The following is a 25,548-nucleotide window of genomic DNA, read 5'->3' as shown; positions in this document are numbered from 1 at the left end:
TCATCACCGCCATGTGCATATATCCAAGAAGTGAGTTCAATAACAAATAACAATCATAACAATGAAAAATGTAAGTTTAAAAACTGTAATTAAAAAGATACACTTGCATAATTTTTCTGCAATTAATTACTGTCAACTTATTTTGTTCTCACAGATCTGCTTGATTTTTTTTTACAACTCTCTCATATGGTTTCTATTTCCCAAGGATTGAGAGATCCAAATTCTAGATATAAAAAACATGGCTATCTAAGTAAGAGATTGCTACAGCAGCATGAAAAGCAGCTCCAATGGACAGAGCATCCTCATCAATAACAAAGTAAGGCGAGTGCAAAGGCTCATCCGATTTTAGAGTCTCATTCTTTGTCCCTACCACAAACATTGCAGCGGGAAACTTCTGTGAGTAGAAGCTGAAATCTTCAGATCCCATAGTCACTGGGAGTAACTGCATATTACCTTCCCCAAGTAAGATCTCCCCAACTCTCTTCCCGTGTTCATACAGTGCCTCATCATTAACCATCACCGGATGAGGCATTGGTATGTCTTCCTTGAAGTCCAACACGGCACTACATTGATGCACAGCTGCTTGCATCTCTATCACCTGCAAGAGGATTAATTTTTCCTAAGCTCTTTCATTTTGTCATAAATACCGAAATATATTAAGGTTAGAACACGATCGAGCATTTTACCTCTTTGATCCTTTCCTGTAAGTAGGAGAGACCTTGAGAGGTTAAGCTTCTGTAAGTTCCTGTAATTTCAACCGTATGTGGGATCACATTTCCAGCTTGGCCTCCGTGTATGGACCCAACCGTGACTACCTGCACAATTTGTGTAGGAAGAAATTTATTACTCTCTTTTGCTTCAAGAAGATCGACGCCATTGTCAAAAAAGTATATAGGAATGCAATACTAGAACCAAATATCAAGAAAGATCAGGATATGGCAAATGTAATTACAAATATTTGGACAATGTATATGAATTTACTTGATCTGATTAATTAGAGCATATTTATCCATGCATGCACCTGTGTCCATATACTTGCATGCATACAAGCAGTCAGACACAATACTACTAATGATATATATGTGAAACTAGTCTAATTATGAAAAATTAGCAACAAAGTGTTGATGATCTTTAGACTCAGTGAGGACCTGGATCCGATAAATATAATTCAGGTCTGGTTGAATCTGCTTTGATGGATAAAACTCATTTTGGTTAACAGAGGACAAACCCTTAATCCCACTCCCACCCCTCCTAAGTGCCATTCCAAGTCACTTTTATCATAGAGCTACAAGGTTTGATGTATCAAACTCAATCCAGCTTTGTTACAAATTTCTATTACAGCTGCAAATTCTAGTATTTTTTAATTGTATTTTTGAATTGCAGGGCTTCTGGGGATGCAGGTTATGCTTCTAACTTACTGTGTGGTGGCACTCAAATTAATTAATAGAATAGCACCATTAATTTAAGAGGAAAAAAGAAGAGAAAAGAAAAGAAAAGAAGAGAAAGAAACAGATTATTACTCCGGCCTCAAGAGGATCTGTCTCTCGTGATACTATCTGTTGGAGAGAAACGATGGCCAAGGAAGCAGCAAGAACTGGGTCTCTAGCTTTATGTGGAGTTGCAGCATGCCCACCTTTTCCTTGAATAATTGCGGAAAACATTCCGACACCTGCGAGCATTGGACCAGGCCTTGAAGCAACAGCGCCGGTGGAAATTATTGGGAGGACATGTAAACCAAAAATGGCTTGGATGTTATCAAGAGCACCATGTTGTAACATATGGTAAGCCCCAGCATAGCCCTCTTCTCCAGGCTGGAAAACTAGCTTCACGGTCCCCTGTTGTAATTAATAATTTATTTATATGCAAAAACAACTGATCAGTAGGATTTAATTAATTAATTAGCAAACACAAGTAGTAATTAGTATTGAATGGATAGTAGCTAGATTCATTGATTCCTTCCTTCTTAATGAATGTATGAGTGATAGTAAATAAAGTTGCATACCTTGAGTTTGTCTGTCCTGGCTTGGAGTAACTTAGCTGCTCCTAGCAGCATGGCAACATGAGAATCGTGACCACATGCATGCATTTTTCCATCAATCTTGCTCCGGTGCTCCCAATCAACCAGTTCCTGTTCCAGATAATAATAATAATAAAAATAATGTTGGTTTCATGGGATTACAAATTATAATAAGAAACTACAAATTCATATTGAATCAGAGGAACTCGATCTTAATTACTGTCTTCACTAAAAGCCCATAAATCAAAAGTACAACTCAATTAAGTTTGCTGAATCTTTAGGCACTCTAATTAACCACATGGCAGCATATCAACACGGTTCATGTAAGCTAAGCAATATGAGAAAACATAATTATAAAAATAAATAAGATTGTTTAGGAAGCAATATGAGAAAAGATCCATGACCCTAGAGTTACGTTTATGTTAGCTTAAAAATAAAGCTAATTAATGATCTAATCTACTTTTGCACACAACTAACTAGGTATTGAACTATTTTGGGGATCTAATTTGCACATTTGCCTAAGAATGAAAACAAAGGACATGCATCAAACCCAATTAATAATGTCTAGAGAGTCTCAAATTGCTAGGTACAAACTCCACGTTCGTATCGCTAAAGAAAGATTATTAGTTTCATGATTTTGCACTGTTTTCATTATTAATTCAATTTCTCACCCACCTGATCAAAATTGTTGCCTGCCATGCATTTATAAGACAAACACACAAATTAAGAGAAATATAGTGTATATTTATATATTTGAGAGAGAGAAAGGGGTACAGTAAGTAATTAACCTGCAAAGGGAGGGCATCCATGTCAGCTCTGAGAGCGAAGAATGGTTGGGCACCCGAGCCAACAGAGGCAACAACACCAGTTTTGGCGACAGGCCATGTGTAGTGGATGCCGAGCGAGTCGAGCTCAGACCTGATGAGTTGACTCGTTCTGTGTTCCTCAAATCCTAACTCTGGGTATTCATGGATTCTCCTTCGGAGCCCTCTAACCCAACTGAAGAAATCGGGCTCTCTAGCTGATTCCAATAGTTCCCGACCCAGTCGCCCAATTTCAGATTCCGAATAAGTCGACTCAGCTACTGTATCCAACGATGAAAAACTGGAAATCAGCAACAAACAGACCATGAAGAACCTCATCATCATCATTGGATCCATCGTGAGTTTACACTAAGTTATCAATTTGATTGATAGAGGTCTTCTTGTAATTATTTGAATGAAAACCCTTATCAAATATACTGTAATAGCATTGGAGAAGAAAGAGGAAGAAGATACAGAAAAATGGAGTACTACCTCACTCAGCTTCAGCTATTTATATAAACTAAATAGCGGGACCCACATCACAAAGCACCTGACTCACCCATGTGTGTGTATATATATATATAAATTTAAAAATATTAAATATTTTAAATGTTATAATATTGTTAGTATGTTACTGACCGTTTCTTATATATATATATATAAATTTAAAAATATTAAATATTTTAAGTGTTATAATATTGTTAGTATGTTACTGACCGTTTCTTATATACTACAACTTGGGCATATTATGGATTTTTTTATAAATGAGATCCATACATAGTTCTCGGTGCCATAAAATATTTTATTTTCATCTCAACTAAAATACCAAACTACTCTCAATAATATACAGTGATATGTATACATTTTTGGAGCCCGTGTCTCACCCCTTCTCTCTCTCCACTCGCTGTCATATATACAACCTTCAAACTTTGTTTGGATTAAGGGATTTAGAGTAATTTGGAAATAAAAGGATAGTGTATAATGTGTTTGAAAGAGAGGAATTTGATAGAAAATAAATGATTAGAAAGGATATTTCTTCAAATTCCTAAACTTGAATCCTCTTAAATTTGACAAGATTTGAAAGGAAATGATACCAAATAAAATTTTCATTAAAACAAAATTAGCCTTCAAAATTCAATATACAAAATGAGTTGATAAATCCGAAACAGAAGAAGACGGTCCATGTATTTGAAACAGAGGAAGAAGGTTCATAGTATTTGATGCATCGAGGTGAGCTGATGAATCTGCCCCGGTAGATTCACCGTTGACTCAGGACGGCTGATGAATCTGCTTCCGACGTTTCTGATCTCCAAACCCCTGTCCATGGACTTGCCTCACGATCACCAATTTTACGCCCCCAATTAACAAGCAATAAAATGATTTTTGCATCTTAGACACTTGAGCCCTAATGCAAAGAAACAACATTGCCTTATGCTCCAAATTTGATTATTATTTTTTTCTTTCTCCAAACAAGAATATTATCTATTTATGACTATCCCTTTCCCTTTCTCTCCTTTCTCTCTCGTAGCTAATGTTAACCCTTAGGAGCCACGATGCCACTTCAGTATCCTTGGCCTCACCGCCGGCAGTGTCGAGCTCGAAGAAGAACCTGTCGTTGTCGGTTGAGGACTTCATGGCGGAGGCAGAGTCATAGAAGGGAACCACCGGGAAGCGCTCGTGGCGGTGGGCAAGAGGGTTGGCAAAGTGTATGTCACAGTCTCACGTGACGCACAGGGTGGCGGCGGCGTCCTTGCAGGTGACGCTCGCCGGAGCCTGCTGAAAGACCTCACACATTCCATGCGCGCGTGACGCGACGAGAACTTGTTGGCCGCGCATGGACCTTGGAGTCCCACCTCTCACACAAAAACGCCGAGTGGGCTCGGCAGAACAGAGTCGCTGACATGGTGGTGAAACTCCGACGAGAAGAAGAAGGACGATTTCTGTTCAATTTGGTGAAAATTGCAGAGATGGAGAGAGGAGAAGATGGGTCGTGTTTATTTGGGGATGATATGGCTATGGTTGTGTGCGAGTACCTGTGTACACATATTTAGAGACAATCAATTGAAATATAACTGTAGTTTTCTTCTATAATTGTATGATTTCATTTGAGCAACAAGTAAAAATTTATTGAAGCACTGATGATGACTAGTTTGTAAAATTCAACAGTCAACAACAAGGGAATCTACGTACATCATCCATTCATTTAGATGAGTTTAATTTTGTTAATTTTTTTTTGGGAGAGGATGAAACTTAACCATTTTTTGTAATAAAAATCTGTCATTCCATGTCTTAATTTCAATGAAGTTATAAAAATAATTAAATACATTTTTTTATATTGCAATTGGGTAGAAAATTTCAAGTACATGGTTGGTCACATCCAATCGAATTTGCGTGTTTATCTTAATCAACACGATCTTCAGTGTCTAGTAGTCTAAGACGTTCCAAATGGTCCGTCCAAATCCCACATCGAGCATGGTATTGGAAGGACAATGGGGCCATATAAGTGGTTTAATTTGTGATTCTAAGAGAGAGATTAGACTAGAGAGTGAAAGAAGCTACATCTGGAGTACAGGTGTAAGGTTGCCACGAAAATGTTAGCAAATTTAAGCAAAAACCACCCACAAAAATAGTAAAAGAAAAACCTTTTACGTTTGTTATCCAACCACCGTCCACTCCCCTTTTGATTTTACATCCATATTATGACCATTTCTTTTTTCTTTTTTTGTTTGGGTTAAAACATAATAGTAATAATAATTTGACAATGCAACTACTTGAAAAAGACTTGATGGTTGATAACATTCACAACTAATTTCTTTTATAGCTTTATGTGTGTGTGTTGTTAAGTTCCTTCAGGATTCCTTTTTTTTTTTTTATGTCTCTGAACAATTTATCTCCAAGGAGAAATACTCACTTCAGAAGATCACCGAGAAGTCATCCATCACACAAACAACAAATATGATTGAAAATTGAAATGGTTCTCATTAACCTACACAGTGACTGTGCGTTGAATATGGGAGGTTGAAACCAATAATATTCCCTGGTCACAGAGAGCTAACCACTAAATCTCTTGCCGAATTGGCGGATATGGAAGCATATATAGATTTAAAAAGACAAGCCACCACTTTAATGTGCATCATAATCACAATCCAACAATATATATAATTCATTCGGCCGTGCATCACATTTTTATCATGGTTGTTGAGATGCCGATGCTCCGTATCTGTGTCTCTGTCACTGATAATGGGCAACCCAATCCACACTACAATTACTGACTAACATGATTCCGTTAGATAATCGCTAGCCTCTTGAATGGACATGTCCAACACTTAACATGGAAAGGAGGATGACACTCTAAATTATTAATATATAGGGGCTATGATCGAATATTTCAGATTAAACTTGGGTCATTGTTTAGTGAATAAGAAATCTATAACCATCCTCAAATAAATTTCTCTTCCATGCTTTAGACCAATGTCCAGCGGGATACTAACTGCATTAAATTGAACTACAAGTCAATAAGGTAGGCACACATCGAATATTTCAATAAATAAAAAATAAAAAATACGAGTGAATGATCAAGACAATTGTTAGACAGCATAGCTAGTGGAAATTGAAGATCAACGAGCCATTAACATTGACAAAAGACAGGAACATTTGACACTACAAATCTTAACAAAAGTAAGACACAAATACAATAACACCATGACACCAGCTGCCATATATTTTAAAACACACAACTAAAGTAAACATGAAAATTTTACTTTATGATAAATTAATGTAATTCTTTTTATGACTGTGATATGGAATTTGTAACTGATTAATTTCCAGTGTTCAATAATCACCCATGTACTATAAAATATACATATAGTAAAGACATGACACATACGCATATAAATGTCTGTACAATTCTATACATGTATATGCATACAATTATACATACAAAACATAATTTGGTGATTCTTCTCCTTGTTTCATGCCATCATTTTCTATAATATATATATTTTAAAAATAAAAAATAAAGAAGTTAAAACTTTTCAATATGTTTTGCATAGTGCTTTAATTTGGTTTTTGGTCGTGATTATACTTTTTTCCTTTCTTATAAGAAAGTCATGCCCAAGAAGTGTCAATCCTGTGTCAAGAATTCAGATATTTCATTTTAGTATGATGGACAGGTGCAAACCGTGCCAGAAAGCACTGAGAAGACTGCAAGGGGAGTTAGTGTCCCAAAGATGTCCGACACAGACACGAGCCACATGATTCCTTATTCAAAGTATCTGTGCCTCCTAAGTCACATGATGATGAATCTGACAAATGTTGCTCATGTATCAAATTTATGTGCATGTTTTTTGACAGGTGTCTAAAGTGTTCAAGAAGCACTACAAACAGTTCTCCACTTCTCCTCTCTATGCAAACGTATGTGCTTAGTCAAAGGGGTGCACTGTTCCCTCTAGGCAATGTTCTGTACATGTAAAATTCATCAATCCCAAAAGAACAAGACAGCTAGAAGTTAAGTATACTTCCTGGGCTTTTCAAATGGACAGGAAATCAGTATGATAATATGTTGGGAGATTAGAGGAAAGGGACTTCAGGAAATAGTGGGAAATTAAAAAAGACCAGAGAAGGTTTGAAGAGTCACACCCTCTTCTGCTTTAACAATGCATGCAATAAAAATTTGTATGATTACAAAAGATTTATAAACTAGTGATCAATGAGTGTGATCCAAATCTGGGTTTTAGAAAGAAAAAAAAAAAAAAAAAAATGATTTGGAATTGTTAATAGGGAACTCTTAAGTGTGTGTATGTCTGTACCTGCTTGTATTGAAGTGCTCTAAATTTAGTGCCAGGGTATAAGTTGATTAACTTGTATAAATGTTTGTAATAGTTATTCTATCCTATCAAGATTTTCCATTTCAAAAGTCAAGAAATCTAAAGTTCTTGAGTTTGAAAAGAGTCTTTTTCTCTCCATTGCATTTCTCTATAAATGATTTTCCATTGCAAATCTCAAAAGTGTTATGGTTTTCATTTCCAGGAGCAGACATACCAGTTATTGAAGAGTCTCGACGTAATGGTCTTCCAAGTAAGAGATGGCAACTGCAGCATGGAAAGCTGCTCCAATGGGAAGAACCTCCTCATCAATGACAAAATGTGGCGAGTGTAGCCGTTTATCTGATTTTAGGGTTTCATTCTTTATCCCAATCAAGAAAAATGCAGCTGCCATCTTTTGTGAATAGAAACTGAAATCCTCAGCTGCCATAGTCATTGGAACATTGTGCACATTCGTTGTCCCAAGTAAGACTTCTCCAATACTCTTTGCATGTTCATACATTGCTTTATCATTAACAGTAGCTGGATAAGGTCTCACCTTTCCCTCCATAAAGTCTACCAGAGCAGTACACCTACACACAGTTGCCTGTGTCTCTATGACCTGTTGCTAAAAATATGTTATCATCTAAGATGAAATATGAAATTCTAAAAGCTTAGAAAATGAATATCTAGTATTTATTCAAAAGAAACTTCTAGGAAATACAATTGCTTGGGGGTGCAGCCTTCTAAATCCCGATCACTTAATATATTTATACATATCAAGAAAAGCAAAAAATCACTTACAGCAACTGTAATGATTTTAACATCTTCTTTCAAGCAATGAACTAATTGCTTTATGGTTTTCAATATGCAAATCAACAGGAGGCCCAAATCCGAACTTGTCTAAAATCTAAATATAAAGCCGAAATCAGGCAACCTGGTTTCTAGTAATTTAGGTTGTTCAGTTTGGTTTTGAGTCGCCAAATTTGATAGCCAGTTATAACATTATAAACAATGTTGATAACTTTTCAGAACATATATCCAAAAGTTTGATTGTCTATTGCATATCATTGAATATGATTATTAACTATAGCCTCCAAAAGCTTGATGTATAGACTTGTCAAAGAAATGTTTTGAGAATAGTTCATTTTCCTTAAATACACCCTTAAAAATACCTCTTTTATCCTTTGTCGAAGGTTGGGTAGTCCTTCAGATGTCATACTCCGATAACTGCCTCCAAACCTAACAGACACTGGAATTACATTTCCTGTTTGACCACCATCAATAAAACTGACTGTGACCACCTGCATATAGTTGGGAAATGGGAAAAAAAAAAAAAAAAGGATCCTTATTAGATCTGTACTTCCGTTAATGGTCCTGAACATATATATATGATGTAGTAGAAGATGAGAATAAACTGTCATGGACCATAGTTAAGGTTTCAGGTACAACTAAATTAATGTGCACCCACCCATCCTTCAGTAGATGGCTGGTAAAAGTTAAAACAGATACCAAGCGTGCCATGAAACTCACAGTTGGTAAAGAATATAAGATAATTACCTTGGCCTCAAGAGGATCTGTCTCTCGTGAAACAATCTGTTGTAGTGCAAGGATTGCCAAGGATGTAGCAAGAACCGGGTCTCTAGTTTCATGGGGTTCTGCTGCATGTTCACCTATTCCTTGAATTATGGCTAGAAACCTGCCTGAGCCAGCAAGCAGTGGACCAGGTCTTGACCCCACTGTACCAGTGGGCAATTCTGGCCAAACATGGAGCCCAAAAATAGCTTGCTGTGTATCAAGAGCACCTTCTTTTAACATATGGTAAGCGCCAGCATAGCCCTCTTCCCCAGGTTGGAAGACAAGCTTCACAGTGCCCTTCAGATTAAAAATTTGGACAATAGTTCAGTTTAGACACACCAACATAGGTGCAGCCACATACAAATGCACACAAGAACCCTCTAGGACAAAAACCTAATTTTGAAATCCTCATCTTTGGTCTTTGATGAATTTGAGATTGTAAATTTACCTTAAAATCATCCCTTTTGTGCTGAAGTAACTTAGCAGCTCCTAGAAGCATAGTTACATGAGCATCATGGCCGCACGCATGCATTTTACCATTGATCTTGCTCTTGTGCTCCCACTCCACCATTTCCTTTGAAATAACAATGTCGGTTTAAAAAGACCAGACTTCATCAATAAAGGTAATTATTTCTAAATTACAAAAGTTACCATTAGAAGCTAAATAAGCAAAAGCAAGAAAAAAAAGAGAAGGCTCATAACTGCTGTAGTTAATTACATCTTTTTATTCAGTCACTATTAGCTTCGCACAAGAGTTTACAAGATATTGTTATATCTCAATTCTTATACATAGCTCTCTGCAAATGAATTGTCCAAACAAATGCGAAGTATCTGCAATGTCAAGGTCTCACAACTATCCAACTCTAGAAATTACAAAAAATTAAGGCAAGCATGGGGGCATTTGATATGCTTCTCACCAACTCTCCCTCTAATATGCAAGTATACATTACATGGACTGATGGACTCTTCCAAAAATGCATGAAGGAATGGATAAGTGACACCAGGTGGTAGAAAACAGTGGCAGCAGCCTTTTAAAGTATATAAAAGGCATGGCAAGGAGGGTTCTAAGGCTCAAACCTTAATTTGGCACATGCTAGACGATGGGGGGTCCACTTGGAGTCTTTCATAATTAGGGGGTTTCGTCAAATTGCATAATTTTGGTAATTGCATCAATTATGGTGAAATTGCATTGTTTTAGTAAATTGCATCAAGTTATTTGTTACTTTGTTATGCTAGAGTCAACTTTTGATTACCTCCATTGTAGGGTAATCCAAGGGTCATCAGTTATTATAAAAAAGATACTATGTAATTCTGATTTCTCAGTGAATAAATGAATAATCCATTGAGATTTCTTTGTGAGTGATTCACAAGTTCTGAAGGTGTGAGGCCTTCTCTAGGTGTGATACCTAGGCCCTGTTGGAGTGATTCCAATAGGTTTATTTTGTTATTTCAATCATTCTGCTCTACTAACGACTCTTGAACAATAGCTCTGTTTATCTGAATTTCCAGCCCACAACTCTTGGCTGCTTTCTTGTATTTGAGTCTGTTCTTGTCCTACATCAGTTTTTGGTATCAGAGCCTTCATCAGTTTTTCAGTTTTTGGTATCAGGAAATGAAAGATCGGGTAGTAATCAGCGAGATGAGCTGCTTGTGGAGCAGCTTAATGGGTTGAATGTTCGATTCAAGGAGTTAGAAGCTCGAATGTGTCAACCTATTAACAATTTTTCTTCTGGTGAACAAGTAACTGCATCCAGTACAAATGATGGCAGTGGTCGAGAATAACAACATCCTTTAAACGTGCAGCAAAGGCAGAATGTGAGGGCTGATCCACCACCACACCCAATGTTCGAGTTTCCGAGAAATCTCCCGGGAGTGAATTATCATGAGCCACGTGATAACGCTGGGGATATCACAAAGAAAATTAAAATGGAGGTGCCAGATTTTGAAGGTAAGGCTGATCCTACTGTATTTTCGGATTGGCTTGCTTCGATTGAAGAATATTTTGATTGGTGTGATATAAGTGATGATCGTAGAGTGAGATTTGCTAGAATGAAGCTTGTGGGCCTAGCAAAAATATGGTGGACTGGTGTTGAAGGGGATATTAGGAGGCTGGGACAACCACCAAACAGCAAATGGCAAGAAATGAAGGCAAAGCTTCGAGAGAAATACATGCCAGCCAATTACCATGATAAGCTAATGTAGGACAGCTTTCTCATATTTAGTAATTTTTATTATTTAGATTTCTTATTTATTTTATTTTTACATTTTTTTATAGGAAGATTAGTTTTATTTAATTTCTTTGACGAATTATTTTCCTTTTGTTAGTAGGTTTCTTTTATGTTTTTAGTTTCCTTCTAGTGTTGAGTTTTCTTTTATTATAAATACGTGTACTACCGAGTGCAGAATTAACTTTTATTCAATCAATTATCAATACAATTATCAGATTTCTCTGAATTTATCTCTTATTTTGTGGATTCAAGACACCCTACTTTGTGGATTCAAAGTAACCCGTTCCTTGTGAACAAATTTATCGCTTCTGCTTACATCACAAGCTGTGTGATCAACTTATCAATCTAAAGCAGGGCAGCATGTCAGTCGCGGAATATATGCAAAGATTTGACGAGTTAAGTCAAGTTGTGGAAGACCCGCGACAAACACTTGCAAGATTCAATGATGGTCTAAGGTCTGATATCAGAAGGGAATTGCTTCGCCAGTCATTATATGGTGTTGAACATGCTTTTCAGGTTGCATTGGACATGGAGGAGTACTTGAGTTATCAAACGGCTCGAAGATCTGGATATCAAACCTGGGAGGCAGTACCCAAGAAGTCCAGTGACGGAAATCGCAGCACACAATCAGCAGCAGCACAGCCGAATGGTGGAAATGCCGGATCAAAACTGCCCTTTTCTAACATGGCTGATCCTAAAGGGAAGAGTATTGTGGCTAGCAAAGGTAGTGGAAGGGATAACAAGTGCTTCAAATGTGGAGAAACAGGTCACGTGACATACCAATGTCCAAAGAAAAATTTACACATTGGGATAATGCATGAAGAAGAGCCGGAAGAACAAAGGGGACAGGATAATGGGAACATGTTTGACTATGGGATCTAGAACCCTGATGATCTAAAAGAGGACGAAGATGTTCCATCAATCTCCGTTGTGAGGCACATCCTTGCAGCCCCTAAAGTTGAAGATAAAGATTGGCAATGCACATTTAATTTTCAAATGCTAGTTCGTTGTGGGAATCAAGCTCGAAAGGTCATTATTGATGGCAGAAGTTGCATAAATGTTGTGTCTGCAGCCACGGTTGAGCGCCTCAAGCTTTCAGTCCAACCACATCCACAACCATTCAAAGTGGCGTGGATAGATAGTACTTCTATTCCGGTAACTCAACGTTGTCTCGTTTCTTTCTCTTATGGAGATTATAATGATTTTGTTTGGTGTAATGTAATTCCCATGAAAGTGACACATATTCTCCTTGGGCGGCCTTGGATTTATGATCGAGATGTGTATCATTGTGGGAAGGAGAATACATACACTTTCTTGTTTAACAACAAACAAATTATTTTGAAGCCTATGTCTTCAGCGGAAATGGAGAAATATAAAGGTGGACAGGCTGTAGATGATGCGAAAAGCAAGAAAAAGTCCCGCCATCTTCTTTCAAAGAAGAGGTTTCAATTGAAAAGTAAAGAGACGGGTGTAATATATGTTGTTGTAGCAAGGGAAATCAAAGAAACTGCTGATGTTCGTGATTCTTCAATGCCATCAGAGGTCGTCAACTTGCTGTCAGATTTCTCATATTTGTCTCCCGAAGATCTCCCTAATGAACTCCCTCCTCTACGTAATATCCACCATGCGATCGACTTTGTACAGGGATCTCCATTGGCTAACCTTCCAGCTTATCGTTTGAATCCAAGCGAACATGCCGAGCTTCAGAGACAAGTTAATGAACTGTTGTCCAAAGGATTTATCCGTGAAAGCTTAAGTCCTTGTGTTGTCCCAGCTTTGCTCACACCAAAGAAGGATCGTAGTTGGCGCATGTGTGTTCACAGTCGCGCCATCAACAAGATTACAATCAAGTATTGGTTTCTTATTTCTTGAACCGATGATTTGCTAGACATGGTGGCTGGTTCTTGTACATTTTCAAAAATAGATCTGAAAAGTGGCTACCATCAAATTCGCATAAGGCCCGGGGATGAATGGAAGACAGCTTTCAAGACAAAAGATGGACTTTACGAGTGGCTTGTTATGCCATTTGGTCTTTCCAATGCCCCTAGTACATTCATGCACTTCATGACTCAGGTATTGCAACCCTTTATTGATCAATTTCTGGTTGTTTACTTAGATGATATTTTAATCTACAACAAAACGAGGGAGGAACATATTTCCCACCTTCAACAAGTTATGAGAGATCTCCGCCAAGAGAAGCTTTACATGAACTTGAAGAAGTGTTCCTTCATGTTGCTGAGTGTGGTGTTTTTAGGCTTTGTTGTTTCTTCCAAAGGGGTAGAAGCTGATCCTGATATAGTGAAAGTGATTCTAGATTGACTAATTCCCAGCACATTGCAGAAAGCACAGAGTTTTCTCGGGCTAGCTTCATTCTATCGGAGATTTATTAGAAATTTCAGCACAATAATGGCCCCAATCACCAATTGTATGAAGAACAGCCAATTTGTTTGGACAATGGCAGCAACACAGGCTTTTGAAGAAGTGAAGAAAAGAATGACTGCAGCTCATGTTTTGCGCCTTCCAGACTTCTCAAAAGGTTTTGAAGTTGCATGTGGTCACTGGTTGGAATTGGAGGCGTGCTCAGTCAAGAAGGACATCCAGTTGCATATTTTAGTGAGAAACTTAATGAAGCAAAGCAAATGTATTCCACTTATGACACAGAATTTTACGCTGTGATTCAAGCACTTTGCTATTGGCGTCATTACCTTCTTTTAAGGAGTTCGTGTTGTATTCTAACCACGAGGCCCTCAAATATATTAACTCCCAAAAGAAGTTAAGCCACCGACATGGAAAGTGGGTTTCATTCTTGCAAGAGTACTCATTTGTCATCAAACATAAAGCTGGTGTTGAGAATAAGGCAGCCGATGCACTTAGCCGAGTTGTTCATATTCTTGCCTCCATGGCTGTCCAAGTTATTGGTTTCGATATGCTTAAACGAGACTACTTATCTTGCATGGACTTAGCATCGTACATGCTAATTTGATAGCTAGACAGTAGGGTACATATCCTGATTATTCGGTGCATGATGGTTATCTATTCAAAAGAACTCGACTTTGTTTGCCTAAGACGATACTTCGTGAACATGTGATATGGGAGTTGCATGCTGGTGGGGCAGCAGGTCATTTTGGAAGAGATAAGACCATTGCCATGGTCAAAGATCTTTTTTTTTTGCCAAGTTTGAAATGGGATGTGGCCAAAATTGTTGCTCGTTGCAGAACTTGTCAAATATCCAAACGAAGAAAGAAAAATACAAGTTTATATACGCCGCTCCAAGTCCCTTATGAGCCGTGGCAAGATTTAAGCATGGACTTTGTTATTGGGTTGCCTAAAATAAGTCAAAGTCATGATGCTGTATTTGTTGCTGTGGATCTTTTCAAAAATGGCACACTTCATTCCTTGTTCCAAGACATCCGATGATGTCCACATTACCAAGCTTTTCTTTCAAGAAGTTGATCGGCTTCATGGATTGCCAAACACCATTACAAGGCTGAAGTTTTCCTCTTCTTTTCACCCCCAAACTGATGGCCATACGAGGTTATTAATCACAGCTTGGGTGACTTGCTTCGTTGTCTTGTGGGTGACCATATTAGTAGCTAGGACCAGATTGTTCCTATGGCTGAATTTGCGTACAACAGTTTTGTAAACAGATCCATAGGGCACAGCCCCTTTGAGATTGTGACAGGTTTATGTCCTCGGAAACCAATTGACTTAGTGCCTTTACCAATTGTGTCACGCTCTAGTGCTGAAGCTAATGCCTTTAGAAAGCAAATCAGAGACATCCATGTGGAAGTTCGAAGGAAGATTGCAATGAGCAATGAAACTTACAAAACACAAGCTGGTTTGCGGAGGAAGTTTGCTGAATTTGAGGAAGGAGATATGGTTATGGTGTGAATAAGACCGGAATGATATCCTAAAGGTGTTTATAAGAAGCTTTACGCAAAGAGTGCTGGCCCGTACAAAGTTCTCAAGAAAATTAGCTCCAATGCTTATGTTCTTAACCTACTAGAAGAGATGGGTATCAGTAAAGTCTTCAACATCGAAGATCTCACCTTGCATTTAGGCCATTTTGCTGATCCATTTCTTGTTGATCCTATCACTTGCCTACCCCAGCCCCACGTTTAAAGGAGGAAATAGAAGATGTTGTTGATCACCAACTTGTTTCAACAAGGGCAGGTGGTTATCAAAAATTCCTCGTTAAGTGGAAAGGACGGCCACTTTTTGATTGTACGTGGATTAGCGACAGTGAGTTCCAACACCTAGCTCCAGACCTCTATGAACAATTTCTTGCATTTACCTCGCCGGGGTCAAGTTTTTCCAAGCCGGGGAGAATTGGTAGAGAATAGTGGCAGCAGCCTTTTAAAGCATATAAAAGGCGTGGCAAGGAGGGTTCTAAGGCTCTAACCTTAATTTGGCACATGTTAGACGATTGGGGGTCCACTGGAGTCTTGTATAATTAGTGGCATTGGCCAAATTGCATAATTTTGGTAATGTCATCAATTATGGTGAAAATGCATTGCTTTGGTAAATTGCATCAATTAGATTAAATTGCGTCAATTGAGTTATTTGTTTCTTTATTATGCTAGAGCCAACTTTTGATTACTCCATTGTAGGGTAATCCAAGGGTCATCAGTTATTATGAAAAGGATACTATGTAATTCTGTTTACTCATTGAATGAATGAATAAAAATATCATTTGAGATTTCTTTGTGAGTAATTCACAAATTCTGAGGGTGTGAGGCCTTCTCTAAGTGTGATACCTAGGCCTTGTTGGAGTGATTCCAATAGGGTTTTTTTGTTATTTCAATCCTTCTTCTCTACTGACGACTCTTGAACAATAGCTTTGTTTATTTGAATTTCCAGCCCACAACTCTTAGTTGCTTTCTTCTATTTGAGTATGTTCTTGTCCTACATCACCGGGACTACTGGACAAGGGCAGGCATATTCAATAATTCAAATTTACTATATAAATGTACATGAAATTCTAATTATGTTCCTTTTTTTACATTATCTTTTACATGAGCCAAGTGCCTATGTTTTTTTTTTCATAAATGAAGTGCCTATGTTGAATACAATTAATTACATAAAAACATTATATTACTCTAAAAAATATAAGAAAAATAGAATAATATGAACATCTAAATGTATCCCCGTGAGCCTGGTATTGGGGATTTTATAAATCTGACATTGACACATGTATGCAGTCAACACACGTATCCAAAATCCAAGTAATACAAGCCATTAGGACCTCATATTAGGAACTAGTCATAATTTATCAAATTTTAGGGTATGCCAATATATGACTTGTTTTGAATTGCCAAGTATTTGCATATTCAATCTCATTTTCAGCAATTTTATTAGATTTCAGAAGATACCATTCTCACATTATTTTCCAGTTGAGAAAAAAAAAAAGAAGATGAGTCGAATTTATCCTCAAACTTCCCTTGTATGGCCAATTATGGAAAAATACTTAGAATTTATTTTAATCTAATTTAGTCATCCTGTTCCAATCTGATGGACTGTGACGTTTCCGATTTTTTTTGCCATTTTTTAATTTTCTGAAAATTTTGTTGCCGCAAAGATATTTCTGTCATTTCACGTTTTGCATACGGGATTGTGGTTGGGTCCAATTGCAATTGGTACATTTAAATTCATGTGGACTAAGTGGTATGTGCATGTGGTGCATTGTACATGTTATGTGGTGTAAAATTTTGTGACAAAAGAATAATGGAAAATCAAAATTTGAAGTGGAGGGACCCACCACTAATGCATTAGTGTTTAGAGACCACTCCTTCTCTCTCATTTTTCTCTCTCCCCGTTTCTTCCTCTCTCTCCCTCATTTCCCTTCATTTTTCTTTTCTTTTGGAAGCCAAACTTTGGATCTTGATTTCTCTCTCATTACATGGTAGATTTAAGTGCCGTTTGAGGCAAAACGGAGAGCACGACGAACTCTACACGTGGGTACAAGCAATTTCAGTTTTGGTGCTCCCTAGAGACTTCGAAATTTGGACCCATTTTGAGGGTTTTCACAATTCTAAGAGGTAGGGGTTTCTAATCCATGAGTTTTTGCCCCCTAGTGAATTAATCCTTGTTAATTGATGCTTAACATGCTTAATTGAGTTGATTACCTCTAATAATGATTTGGTTTTGTAATTGAGATTCATGTTTATGTGTATATGTGGTTTTGTGAGACAAACATGCTTAGATGTTGATTTTACATGCTTCAGTGTTTATATCTTGGTAGAATTTGTTATATGGAAAGCATGTCTATGTGTAGCTTCCATTATGCTTATGGTGCTAGTAATTTCTTTGTAAATTGTTGAATGGAAGCATGTTAAATTGTGTATTGTATGAATCTTTCATGTATCATGGCATCATGAAAGCATATGATGATCATGCATGTGATTGGGTAGCAAAATGGGAAAGAAATTGTTTGATACAAAAGGGGAACTTTTGGGGGAAACAAGTTTTGATGAATAAAAGTTTTGAGAAAACCCAGTCGTTGCGGAGTCACCAACGGGCCGGTAGGTTAATGTAACCTAGAGAGAACTAGGGAGATTGCCCTAGCGTGGTTGAGCTATCGAGGCCCCATAATGACGCTGCGGAGTCACCAAAGGTCAGGGACAGTAGCCCATCCTTCTCTCGGCGCTGCGGAGTCACCAAAGGGGGTTACATTAACAGTTTGAAATTGGTGGATTTGAATTGTTGAAAATGGGGAGCGACATTAACATGCACTGCATTTCATTGCTCCATATTGATTGTGTTGAGACTGTATATTATGTTGTATTTTCCCTACACAGTATGACCCCAATTCCTATTGTCCTATTCCTTGTTTGGGTTCACGGGGACACAAGATGCGTATCTTAGGTGCCACCTACTGAGCAATTTGCTCACCCTATATATTTATATTATTTTTTTTCAGGTCTTGGAAATTAACCGGTGGATGACAATCCACCTCAAGCTTGAAAGTTGTTAGAAGGTTGTTTGTTAATTTGTATTTTGACCATTCTATGTATATTCATAGTTGTGGAAATGTAATTAAGTTAGTATTCATGGCCTTGTAACTTAAGAATGAACTTATCTTTTGTTTGATGTAAATGAAACTAATGGAATTATGGTATATATATTTCCATGCAATTGTATCATGTAACGTTGTAAGACAGGGACTTTAAATCTCAACCATGTATTTTGGGAATGTAATTATGATAATTTAGATTAATTGGTGTGTGGATGTTCCACCATGAGAGGAACTAAGTAAGGCATGGTGAATGGATGAAAGGGATGTTAGAATGTATTATATGTTTATTGTGTTGGGACAGGTTAAAAAATTCATTTAAACAGGTTGTGGTAGGCCCATTTTTAGGGGAGGTTATGCCAATTTTTTTTTAAATTTTGGCATCAGCTAGGATCGTTACATGGACAAACGTCATGTGAACTTATGCAAGTTTAAAAAAGAAGGGGGTATCTTGGCATTGGTTCCTCTTCATTATGGACAACTAAGCAATAAAGTCTATTATGTGAATATGAAAAATAACAAAACCGACCATTTGTTCATTAGTCAATATAAGAAACAATTCATTTAATTAAATAAATGAGTCCACAAGTACCATGCTCAACCAACAACTCTCACCATAACATGTAAAAGAACCACAACTAATGTCTCGTGTTTACAGCACCATCACTGGCCTTTGAAACAGGATTTAGTGACTATGAGTACCATACATACATTGCTATATTGTGACATAGCTATAGATGGAAGAATAATTGTTAGATAAAAAATTAATAATAAAATAAAATATAAAATAAAAATAAAGGATGCAGTAAATCTGGATTGAGCAGCCACTAGATAGTTCCTAACCCTGAGTTAGGGATCATTTCCCATTCCCAAAGCAAGCAACAACCTTTGTGGTTAAAAAAGTGGCAATCACCCGCATACTCTTACATTGATTTGGCACATACTCCATGGAGCGGGGACTGTTGAATTAGCACCGTAGACAATTAACATCCATAACGGAGAGAATTGACAATCAACACTTGATAAAGTAATTAGTCACTACCTAATTCCAACATTTTATATACTCTATTAACTAAAATTCCTACTAGATAAATACATTGCTAAATAGCCTTGTTATTTTCTTCCTAAGTTGGTAATAGCAGCCTTACCAACGTTCCTTGTCTTTGAACTTTAAAGGTCCAGTATAGCATATGAAAAAGTTTTTTAACCAAAGTATAGAAACCTTAAGCTACCCCTGCTCTAAGTTTATTTAGAGTGCCTTTAAGGTACATTAAAATGATCATAAATTCTACTCAAATGGAAAGAAACAGGGGCATTGCATTTATTTACTGTTTGGACCTATTAATCGCATGTAAAAAATTTCATATCTTCCCTACTCACCCTCTATCTAACATGTGCATGCGGACATTAAGTTGCAAACACACACGCACCCCCTCTAGTGATTGGAATACTTGGGACTTGTTTGGCTATGGAGAGGGCATCATAATCCATGACTACCACATTGTGACATTTTTAAATTTGTCAAGGACCCCCACAAGTTAAGTTTGTTTCACACAGATTTAAACATATCTCAAACATGACATATGTGAAATGCGGCTGAAATGGTGACAGCCCAGAATCATAAAATAAATGTTTCTTCCTAATAATGTTGTTGTGTTTTCAATATGCAATAAATGATAAAAGGGGGAAGAGAGAGAGAGATAGACCTGAATAGGGAGGGCGTCCATGTCCGCTCGAAGAGAGAAGCTAGGTTTCATCCCTGACCCAATTGAAGCGACCACCCCAGTAACTGCCACAGGCCATGAATACTGAATTCCAAGCGAGTCGAGCTCTGATCTGATAAGTTGACTTGTCCTGTGCTCCTCGAAACCCAGTTCTGGGTACTCGTGTATTTTTCTCCGAACCCTTTTCAACCAACTGAAGAACTCGGGCTCTCTCGCCGATTCAAGTAGGTCCCGAGTCAATAACTCAGTCTCCGATGCCGAAAGAGCCCCCACAGCCCTTGAGTTACCATATAATAATAATAATATCATCAAAAAACAGAGCCACTCGCATAACCACTCCATTATGGATATACAATTGATGACAGATTGAAACCTTTGGAGTATTAACCTTAGCTTGTATGTAGTATTTTATTTGGATCCCTAACCTCTCCTCCTCTTCTGGAGCTGTGAAAGCCACTGTTGGACTTCCTTTAGCCGTCACTATATCTAATTTAAAATTCACTTGATAAAAAAACCAAAGGAGAAAAATGGTTTACAGGTCAATGATAATAGCTATAAAAGAATCTCAAAACTTCTAAACCATAAAATTCCATTCCTCCTAACTCTCCACATTTCTATCCCTAAACTAATTCAATTATATAACATTCGTATATTCTTTTATCTCAAAGATGATTGAAGGGATTTCAAAAGATATTTTTTCCTATTTTAACAACTGTTTATAGCTCAAAATCATAAGAGTAACATAATACATATCCGATATGTTTATAACAAAACATCGTTCACACGTCTCAAATGTGCTTTTAATTATTTTTCAAAACACTCCTATAACAAAAATATTATTTCTGTTTAACCAAAAACAAAAAGCTTAAAACAAAACGCATACTTGTATAACCTTTACATTCTTAAATAAAAGAGTGGAGACATTTTTGTCTCTAACCTAACTTAATTTTATACTAGTAACATTTTCATCCTCAAAAGAGAAACTAAAGAGGTGAAAAAATTTCAAGTACACTTCTAAAAATAAATAAAACTCTTGACATCTGTCTAATAAGTTCTTAATCTATACTTCTAAACACACAAATGTGACGAAATTCTTATGCTAAGTTTGTATTGATTTTGGTTTGAGGAATTCTTTCAGGTACAATTGGAACACCATGAAGGATGATGGATCGTGTGTGATGTAACCCCACGTCTAGAATTTGGTTCCATATATAAAAATACCCTCGTAGCATTCATTATCACAGGGAAGTATAATGGTGCGTGCTGTAGAATTTAAGTACTGATTTGCAATGTTGAAGGTACAAGAAGTAGTAGTTAATTACGCGTTTTGACAATTAACGCTATCCAAGTAAGATATTGCAACTGCAGCATGGAGAGCTGCTCCAATAGGAAGAACTTCCTCATCAATAATTAAATGAGGTGAATGCAGCCGTATTTTATCTGATTTCATTGTTTCATTTTTGGTCCCAATCATGAAAAATGCAGCTGCCATCGTCTCCGAGTAGAAGCTGAAGTCCTCTGCTCCCATAGACATTGGAATAAGGCGTACATTGGATTCCCCAACCAAGAATCCTCCAATCCTCTTCGCGTGTTCATGCATTGCTTCATCATTCACTGTTGCTGGATAAGGCCTCAGTTTCTCTTCCATGAAATCAACCACTGCACTACACCGCTGCACACCTGCTTGCGTTTCTATCACCTGTATATAAGCAGCACATAGTAAGTCGTCTAGTAGTCTCTTTAATTTAAAATGTTGTTTATATTAAGCTTTGTCTAACTGCCCATGTAACATGTATGGTTTATGAAAAAATGTGGAGGTTTACAATTTTTTTTCATCTGGCACTGGAATCTGTCAACAATTGTTTCTAGTGATCTACAGCGTAATAAGATAGAATTTCCAATGAACACTGCAATGCATATATATATTAAACATCATACATGATCTACAAAGAAATATAAAGACATTGGATCCAAATATTAATTTAACATAATCTAGATTAATTATAAGGATCCTTTGTTGAAGGGTTGAAGCTGTTTTCGACACACATGTAGATAGATACCTCTTTTATCCTTTGTTGGAGATAGCGGAGGCCTTCAGAAGTCATGCTCCGAAAAGTGCCTCCAAATTTCACTTTCTCAGGGATCACATTTGCTGCTTGACCACCATCTATGAAACCAACAGAGACCACCTACATATATAGTTGAAATGACCAAGAGAAAGGTATTATATCTTTAATTATTTCACTATGGTAGACAAGTAGACATACAAATGTACAGAAACACCCAATTAAAAAGTAGTGTTTAAGAACCATATAAGGAAAATTACCCTGGCCATAAGAGGATCTGTTTCTCGAGAAACAACCTGTTGCAGAGCAAGGATTGCCAGAGAGGCAGCAAGAACCGAGTCTCTAGTCATATGCGGGCTTGCTGCATGTCCACCTTCCCCTTGAATTATAGCTACAAACCTGGCTGAGCCGGCCAGCATTGGACCAGGTCTGGATCCGATGGTACCAGTGGGCATATCTGGCGAAACATGTAAACCAAAAATAGCTCGTGACTCATCTAGAGCACCGTCTTTTAACACATGGTAAGCACCAGCATGAGCCTCTTCTCCAGGTTGGAAGACAAGCTTAACAGTGCCCTTGAAAAGAAAATTAATATTGCAAGCAATTCAGCTAACCTAAAACACACATAAATAATAATGAAACTCACCAATATCTTTGTTTATCATGTATTATGTGACTGTAAATTTACCTTGAGTTCATCTTTTCTGCGTTGAAGTAATTTAGCTGCTCCAAGCAGCATTGTTACATGAACATCATGGCCACAAGCATGCATTTTACCATTGATTTTGCTCTTATACTCCCAATCTACCAATTCCTAAAAAAATAAAATAAAAAATTATTGTTGATTTCAGGATCAGTTAAGAGTACTTAAATAAGAAATTTACCTTTTTCATAGTACTAGAAATTTCACAAGACTCATTTGAAACTTAGAGAGGAAAAGCCGAAAGGAAAATTGCAAGAATAAATTCCAGTACTTGTCCTAACAGAAGCATTTGTGACCATGATGGTAAGCAATCAAGAAATATAGGTATACCAATGATTTTGAATATAAAGATTCAAATGGGATTTTTCTGGTAATGGTTCCTGGAATTATGGTAATGGGAATTTTAAACCTCTGGTTAGCCGTTTCCAAGCCCCTTTTCATGTTTATATATTATGGCTTCGGCAAATATCTATCAGGCCAAAACCGTACAGCTCAGCTATGTACCTGCACTTTGGCCTGTTGAAGTAAATGCAGTTTCTGTGACTTTGAGGCATTTTTTTTGTCACCCCACTCTAAAGAGTTTGTTATCAGGTTATACAACAAAGTCTACCAATATTGAACAGATTTCATGATCTCTCTGTGAATTTATGATTAAGACTCAGAAAAAGAAGAGAATTTGAACCATCTGAATACTTAAACGATTAAGATTAATCATTCCGATTTAATATATTAAACTATTGGAAGTTTCAGAATTATTTCCTTATATTACAATCTTCTCAACATGGCCCAATTACATGGTCAGTCTCCTACCCCACCTTTGATTTATACGTTCTAAAATAGAATTGAAACAATGTCTAACACTTTGTCACGTCCTATAAGCAAAGTAGGGAATGAGATGGTGACTGGTTTTAGTTTTTAGTTTTAAAAATTTTGTGATTATAACCAGACGTTCTTCTTCCAAGAGAGAAAAATAGAGGGGTTGATGACAGTTTGATGGACTTCACAAGAAAACAGAAAGCCCTATATATATTTAATTATCACTCAAAAACTTCATCACTCAAAATTTTCAGTTTTATCAAATGCAACAAAATTGACACAAAAATAAGGGAGATGCTACTGAGACTAATAAATTATCCCCATTTTACCATTCACAAAAATCAATCCCCTCACAAGCTTTGTATATTACTTGTACAAATTAATAAGCAACTGCAGCTTGTCGAATGAGTTTTATGCAATAACTGCATCATCTTTTCTCAGAACATTTGTTGAAAGTGTTTTTTAAGTCCAAAAAGAAATTCAAAGTTTCATTTGAATCAAATGATTATATATATATATAAGCAGTAGTCTCCTTTATTTTTAGTATGCAACAGCTACGAGAGAGACAGAATGAGCATGATGGGACTTTTTAGTAATTTCACTTTTTTTTTTTTTTTGTGGCTATATTTGTTTAAATAGTGGATTGATTATTTGATTTTAATGATCAAAGGAATAGTCACTTATTGGGTGAATACAACATTAAAGCTAGAGAAAGAGAGACGTGAAAAAAAAAAAAGGAAGGATAATTTTGATAAGTTGGAAACAAATTAATTTGTCAGCTAACCTTGATTTCAAATCCAGTGCAATTTTATCCAGATTTTTTTAAATTGGGATATTTTCCCTGTGGAAATTCATGAAATTTCATTATTTCTAATCTAAACAATAGTTTTAAATTCAATTCCTTTAAAATCCAGTTGCTGCAAACACGGTATTAAGGGCATAAATGACTTTTCATATTTCTGAAGCCAGTAGAAATTAAAAATGGGATCATAGCCGGAGGAATTTTAGGGGCATAGGGAGAGTAACTACCTGAATAGGGAGGGCATCCATGTCTGCTCTGAGAGAGAAGCAGGGCTGCTGCTGCTGCTTCCCAGACCCAGCAACTGCAGCCACCACCCCCGTCTCAGCCACCGGCCACCGGTATTCGATACCGAGCGAGTCGAGCTCTGACCTGATGAGTTGACTCGTCTTGTGCTCCTCAAAGGCAAGTTCTGGGTACTCATGGATTTGCCTTCGAACCCTTTTCAGCCAATCCAAGAACTCGTCCTCCCTAGCCGATTCCAATAGCTCCTCACTTAACAACCCAATCTCCAATTCCGAACATGCCCATGTGTATGAACACCACCACGTTGACCATACCAGAAACAAAGATACCAAAATGTTTATGCGCCACTCCATGGCATCACAATTAAAAATAAATCAAATTTTGTGAGCAAAACTTTGTAATTTCATTCAAATACTACTTCTAACCTAAATTTATACTACGATGAAAGTTCTTCTCGGAGAAAACTAAAACTACTATTTAATTTACGTATTTTTTTTTCCATAAAATAATACGGCCAAACTAGTAAGTTCCAAACGCCAAGTATCAACTCTGTTTCTTTCTTTATTCACAGTAACAATAAAAAAAAACACAGGATAGGATCCATCTCAAATTTTGAATGTATTTTAACTTTTCATATGCCAATTATAATTTGAGGCACATAACCTAATACGCATTTGGATAATAATTTGTTTGATCCTTTCTAATAATTTTTTGTTGGCAAGAATCACACACTGCTCACAAAAATAGCACATCT

The 25,548-nt window shown here is 37.0% G+C and overlaps 3 protein-coding genes across 3 annotated transcripts; all 3 read right to left on the bottom strand.

Annotated features, from left to right (window-relative positions):
- Positions 1 to 20: 20 nt before the first annotated feature.
- On the bottom strand, positions 21 to 3,307 carry LOC132313763 (IAA-amino acid hydrolase ILR1-like). Its single transcript, XM_059812692.1, has 5 exons — positions 2,806 to 3,307; positions 2,003 to 2,128; positions 1,521 to 1,835; positions 687 to 815; positions 21 to 598 (listed from the first exon to the last, which is right to left on the bottom strand). The coding sequence occupies exons 1-5, from the start codon at positions 3,175 to 3,177 to the stop codon at positions 224 to 226; spliced, it is 1,317 nt and encodes a 438-aa protein (XP_059668675.1). The 5' UTR covers positions 3,178 to 3,307; the 3' UTR covers positions 21 to 223.
- Positions 3,308 to 5,758: 2,451 nt separating this feature from the next.
- LOC132313761 (IAA-amino acid hydrolase ILR1-like 3) lies at positions 5,759 to 20,760 on the bottom strand. Its single transcript, XM_059812691.1, has 6 exons — positions 20,147 to 20,760; positions 9,649 to 9,774; positions 9,183 to 9,497; positions 8,798 to 8,926; positions 7,861 to 8,244; positions 5,759 to 6,310 (listed from the first exon to the last, which is right to left on the bottom strand). The coding sequence occupies exons 1-5, from the start codon at positions 20,504 to 20,506 to the stop codon at positions 7,864 to 7,866; spliced, it is 1,311 nt and encodes a 436-aa protein (XP_059668674.1). The 5' UTR covers positions 20,507 to 20,760; the 3' UTR covers positions 5,759 to 6,310; positions 7,861 to 7,863.
- Positions 20,761 to 21,237: 477 nt separating this feature from the next.
- LOC132313760 (IAA-amino acid hydrolase ILR1-like 4) lies at positions 21,238 to 25,269 on the bottom strand. The gene is made up of 5 exons (XM_059812690.1): positions 24,779 to 25,269; positions 22,919 to 23,044; positions 22,491 to 22,805; positions 22,225 to 22,353; positions 21,238 to 21,863 (listed from the first exon to the last, which is right to left on the bottom strand). The coding sequence occupies exons 1-5, from the start codon at positions 25,145 to 25,147 to the stop codon at positions 21,483 to 21,485; spliced, it is 1,320 nt and encodes a 439-aa protein (XP_059668673.1). The 5' UTR covers positions 25,148 to 25,269; the 3' UTR covers positions 21,238 to 21,482.
- Between the last annotated feature and the right edge of the window lie 279 nt (positions 25,270 to 25,548).

The sequence above is a fragment of the Cornus florida genome, unplaced genomic scaffold (assembly GCF_030987335.1).
Source record: "Cornus florida cultivar Cherokee Brave unplaced genomic scaffold, ASM3098733v1 CherokeeBrave_3.0.0_Hap2_Chr06, whole genome shotgun sequence".
Taxonomy (NCBI): domain Eukaryota; kingdom Viridiplantae; phylum Streptophyta; class Magnoliopsida; order Cornales; family Cornaceae; genus Cornus; species Cornus florida.
Note: the sequence above shows the minus strand (reverse complement) of the source record. Positions and strands in the feature narration are given on the sequence as shown.